Source organism: Chelonoidis abingdonii, chromosome 14 (genome assembly GCF_003597395.2).
Source record: "Chelonoidis abingdonii isolate Lonesome George chromosome 14, CheloAbing_2.0, whole genome shotgun sequence".
NCBI lineage: Eukaryota > Metazoa > Chordata > Testudines > Testudinidae > Chelonoidis > Chelonoidis abingdonii.
In genome coordinates this window covers 5,407,597-5,413,202 of record NC_133782.1, presented here as the reverse complement: position 1 = coordinate 5,413,202, position 5,606 = coordinate 5,407,597, and the positions used below count along the sequence as shown (strand labels likewise).

Below are 5,606 nucleotides of genomic sequence, written 5' to 3'. Positions count from 1 at the left end.
TGGTGCATGGAACTTCAATATCAGATACAAAGACAATTACCCCAGATGGCCTTAAGGCATTACCTTCATGTCTACAATGTAACAAATATTGCAATGCACATTCGTGACTCCATTCGTGCTCAGTTACTGGAATGAACTTGAACTTTGTCACATCAGAAAAGTACAAATATAAGAAACATGCACAAAAACAGCTGCCCTACTAGGGTTAAACCTGCTCTCTGATATGCGGGGGCAATTCCTGGCTCATGTAAACATGCAAGACATTGGTCTGAGCCCAAGTCTGCAAGAAGTGGTGGCATCATCCTACTGCCCACAGGTGTTAGCAGACACCTTGCCCTAGAGAATCAAATGATATTTTGATGGGTGATTAAAATACTTTTTGAACTGGCATCAGAGAAAAGGGCAGGCAATTTGGGTCTGGCTGGTCCATTTTTAATAGACTAGAGACCTTTTTCCCTCACAGTGATGTAAATCAGAGGCAATGCCATGCACATCAATGGTGTTACACCAGAATAAAATCAATTGAAAAAGAATGTGTTACTGCTTTTACACAGACATGTGCAAGTAAAGGGAACAAATATTTTTACATTAAGGGGCAGTTATGATGTGTTCTACACCTCAGAAGGGATCCTCCTTCCTTTTGCATTGGCTTGCATCTCTCTCTGACGAAGGCTTTTGCTGTATTGCCATGCCAGGGCCAGATCCCTAGGTAGTGCAAATCAGCTGAGATCCACTGAAGTTAATTTATAGCCGCTGAACATCGGGCAGAGGATCTCACTGAAAGATCTGTAATGTGTCTATTGCCCTCACATCTGGACACCTTACACCAGTGAGAACCACCAAGTGACTGCTTTCGAGTGAGACAGTTAAAATCTCCCACATTCTAACAGTCGCAGCCGACAGCTCTGGTGCAGCTTGTGCATTTCAACATCCCCTTCATTCCTAAAAAGAAGTGCCCTGTTGTATCGTCTGTTGGGGTTTTTTTGTTTGTTTGTTTGCAGCATCAAGGTTGCTTGTCATTTAAATAGCCCAGTGTGGATATAACCATTTTTTCCCAATGTGATAAATTTTATTGATCAAACACCACCACCAAATAGATCTGATTGCAAGGACTGGTAACGTCAGCATAGCTTAGAGACCCTCCTCCAACTCAGATTAAAGAGAGAAGGGACTCAACAGCGGAAGGCAGCAAGTGCTGGAGAAAACGGCAAAATCCCCTGTCTTATGCAGGTAAGAGGAAGATTCAGCTTTAGCTTTGTACGTTAAAGATTCTAGCTCGGGCAGTGCCTTTTATTATGTTTCTGAACTGGCAAAATACAGCTGGTGTCTGACACTTTCTTTGTGTGCAAAGCCTGCAGACTAGTTGGTGAACCTTTGCTCTTAGTGGATTTGGTTCTCTGAAGAGGAATTTTTGAAAGTGCATAGGACAAATCATAGCAACAGAGAAAGCACCAGATAGAAAGATGTAAATAGAAGGGACTGTTCCTGCTATGACTATAAACTGTTCATTTGTTGCAAGTGCTTCTTTTTCTTTTTTTTGTATAAATATTGAACTTTTGGGATCAGAAGTTTCATGCAGCTCTGTGTGTGCTGAGTCTCACATATTGTAACACTGCTATTTTTCATAGGGATGTTCTTGCTATTGAATAAGGTCCTAAATGACTATAGGGCTAAAATTAGCTGCATTTGAGTTCTTTTCCTTTTCAAAAATGCCCATTCAATCACATTGTTTGGGGTTTTTTTCCTTTTTGCAGGGGCTTTATGAAGTGACGGGGATGCATGCGATGGCCAGACTGCAGCTGGACTGGGCTAGAAAGCAGACTCATTATCAGTGAATTTGCTGGGAGTGAAAAGATTCTGGAAGCCCCCTGACCTGGAAGAACATACTAACTAAAAACTAAAATGCCTCCGCTCTCTGGTGTGGAAAAGTAAGCGGCTGCCTATGTAAGTAAAGACAGCAGAACTTCCCATGAATCCTCAGCCTGTTGTAAATAGTTTGCTGGGCACAAAGCTTGCCCCATCTGCAGCGTTTTGCTTCCATCTAACCTAAGAGGGATCTTTGCTTCAGCCAATTCATCTGGAGCTGCCTGACTTTTCTAGCACCGCAAAGCTCCCACTCAGACTGATGTGCATAAGATTGAAGAGCTCTTGTGTGTTTTATTTCCCTCTCTCGTTTGCTTTGAGGAACCCCAGGTTTCACCAGCAGTTGGGTGGTTTAATGGCATTTTTTTTTCCACTGCTGAGTTAAAAAATTGAACTTTTACAAGGGAACTAGACATCCAATTCCCGCCACGCTTCCCACCTCGCTTCGGAAAATAACCAGTGTCCAGCTGAAATGTGAGCCTCTTTTCACCATCGATGTGGTGCTCTCCCTGTAAAGCTGTGAAGATCTGCAGTGAAATCTGAATACAGTTCGTTATCCCTGAAAGCAGACATGGAAAATAATTTCAGGGTAAGCAATCTGAATACCACCTGCAATGATACAAGCGATGGCAGGTACTTGGACAATGGCACAAGGTCCAACTTCACCTTCCATGAACAGTCTCCTGACTTCTACGTGGTCCTCCCAGTGATTTACTCTGTGATCTGTGCAGTGGGGCTTACAGGCAATACCGCCGTCATCTACGTGATCCTCAAGGCTCCTAAGATGAAGACAGTGACCAACATGTTCATCCTGAACCTAGCTATAGCTGATGACTTGTTCACTTTGGTTCTGCCCATTAACATTGCTGAGCATCTCTTGCACTACTGGCCCTTTGGAGAAATCCTCTGCAAGATCATCCTGTCCATAGACCACTACAACATCTTCTCTAGCATCTATTTCCTCACGGTGATGAGCATAGACAGGTACCTGGTTGTCCTGGCCACTGTCCGGTCCAAAAGGATGCCCCATCGTACCTACCGAGCAGCCAGAATCATCAGTCTGTGCATCTGGGCCCTGGTCACCATTATAGTTCTCCCTTTCACCATCTTTGCCAATGTCTATGTAGATGGCCTGGAGATCAAAAGCTGTGGTCTAAATTTCCCCAAACCTGAGAGGTTTTGGTTCAAGGCCAGCAGGATCTATACCCTAATCCTTGGCTTTGCCATTCCCGTATCCACCATCTGCATTCTCTATACCATGATGCTGTATAAACTGAGGAACATGCACTTGAATTCAAATGCTAAAGCCCTGGACAAAGCCAAGAAGAAGGTCACCATTATGGTCTTCATCGTTCTGACTGTGTGCCTCTTCTGCTGGACCCCCTTCCACCTGGCCACCATCGTGGCTTTGACCACTGACTTAGCGCAGACCTCCGTGGTCATAGGTATCTCCTACTTCATCACCAGTTTGAGCTATGCCAATTCATGCCTAAATCCTTTTTTGTATGCTTTCTTGGATGACAGTTTTCGGAAAAGTTTCAGAAAGATGTTGGAATGCAGAGCTGCTTAAAAGATGGACCATACCTCTCTGTTCCCTTCCCTTTCATGGCTTTGCAGGGACAATCTTACAAACTTTTCAGTGTATGACTGAGGAACAGATGAGCTTTATGCTTTCTATTTAACTAGGCTTTTTGTTTAGTTAATTATATGTATGTATGTATGTATGTATGTGTATGTTTCTTTTGCATTTTTCACAATTCTAATCACAAATCTTTCATGTTCCTTGTACAAATCTCACAATCACTTAAAGTTGCGGGGTTGGTTTGTTGTTTTTGCTTGATAGTGTCTTACTTAGGGGGAAAATCCTGAAACGTTAAAGAATTACAACCTTTTTATAAAGTGTATTCTTGTCATCTCATGGTCTTGCATTGCCACCTGCTGTACAATTACAGAACTGGGTCTCTTAAAGGGTTGAAGCTATGATGCTACTGGAAAAGACCAGCCTTTTAAAGATGGATTTAACTTTACGTTATTAATCTATATGTTGTGTGCAGAATTGTTATAATGGAGCAGGTTGAGCTACCAGATTCAGTTGTGCATTGTAAACATGGATTTTAATAATGAGATAAAATGGTGCATTTGAGAAAAAAATTGCATCCCAGTCTGTGTGCATATGTGTCTTGGTTATAGTTTGATTTCTGAGGGGAGTCTGTTTTCCCCCATATCCAAACAAGACAATATACAAATATTATGGTGACTGTAGAAAAAGTAATTTGTGTATTATTAATGCCAAGACTTTTCTTTTCATTTTCTAATGTTTAAAAAGACATAGACTTTAAAGTGTTTGATGAAATAAATCCACATTGAAAAGTGTCTGGCTTTTCTACTAGAAACAAATTTTATAAGAAACTCTGTGCTATCCTACTCATCCCAATATCACTGCCCTGTAAATTTCATGTCACCTGATCTATAACTCTGCATCATAATAGCAAAGATGTGCTGCCAACCACAAGAAAAGCCCTAGAAAAGGTGGCACGTAGAGACCTTCATTCAGCCCAGCAAATGCTTAACTTGAAACTGGTGAGTAGTCCTATTAATGGGTGATGGTCACGTGAAGTACATGCCTAAGCTGGCCCATGTAAGCTGATTGGGCTTGCAGAGCTCTGGCTGTGGGGCTATAAAACTGCAGTGTCTATGGGACCTGGTGAGGGTCCCAGAGCTTGGGCTCCAGCCTGAGTCCAAACATCTATAACTTCAATTGCCACCTTCAAGTCTGTCACTGAGTGGTTAGAGAGGTTGAAGTGTTCTCCCACTGGTTTTTGAATGTTATGATTCCTGATGTCAGATTTGTGTCCATTTATTCTTTTTGTGAAGAGACTGTCTGGTTTGGCCAAGTACATGGAGAGGGCATTGCTGGCACATGATGCATATATCACGTTGGTAGATGTGCAGGTGAACGAACCCCTGATGGCGTGGCTGATGTGATTAGGTCCTATGATGGTGTCACTTGATCGATATGTGACAGAGTTGGCATCGGACTTTGTTGCAAGGATAGGTTCCTGGGTTAGTGTTTATGTTGTATGGTGTGTGGCGCTGGTGAGTATTTGTTTCAGGTTGGGAGCTGTCTGTAAGCAAGGACTTATAGACAGCCTATATGCCATCATGTGCCAGCAATGCCCCTCTGCCATGTACATTGGCCAAACCGGACAGTCTCTTTGCAAAGAATAATGACTTGAAGGCGGCAGAATTGCAACAAAAATTCACCAAACAGACTCCAAAGAGAGACTGCTGAACTCGAATTAATATGCAAATTAGACACAATTAACTCAGGCCTTAACAGAGACTGGATGGCTGGGTCATTACACTAATCGAATCTATTTCCCTATGTTAAGTTCTCCTCATACCTTCTATGGGTCATCTTAATTATCACTTCAAAAGTTTTTTTTCTCCTGCTGATGATCGCTCATCTCAATTGATTAGACTCTTGCTGTTGGTATGCATACTTCCACCTTTTCATGTTCTCTGTATGTATAAATATCTCCTGTCTGTGTGCTCCATTCTGTGCTTCTGAAGAAGTGAGCTGTAGCTCACGAAAGCTCATGCTGAAATAAATTTGTTAGTCTCTAAGGCGCCACAAGTACTCCTGTTCTTTTTCAAAAGGTCTGGAATCTCATGCTGTGTTGAAGAACTACAGTAACTAAGGGTAATTGTGCTGACAAGCTGTCCTGAGACCAACACAGCCC

The 5,606-nt window shown here is 42.4% G+C and overlaps 1 protein-coding gene across 1 annotated transcript; it reads left to right on the top strand.

Moving 5' to 3' along the window:
* The first annotated feature begins 1,107 nt into the window (after positions 1–1,107).
* On the top strand, positions 1,108–4,008 carry NPBWR2 (neuropeptides B and W receptor 2). Its single transcript, XM_032766330.2, has 2 exons — positions 1,108–1,230; positions 1,755–4,008. The coding sequence occupies exon 2, from the start codon at positions 2,435–2,437 to the stop codon at positions 3,431–3,433; it is 999 nt and encodes a 332-aa protein (XP_032622221.1). The 5' UTR covers positions 1,108–1,230; positions 1,755–2,434; the 3' UTR covers positions 3,434–4,008.
* The last annotated feature ends 1,598 nt before the right edge of the window (positions 4,009–5,606 follow it).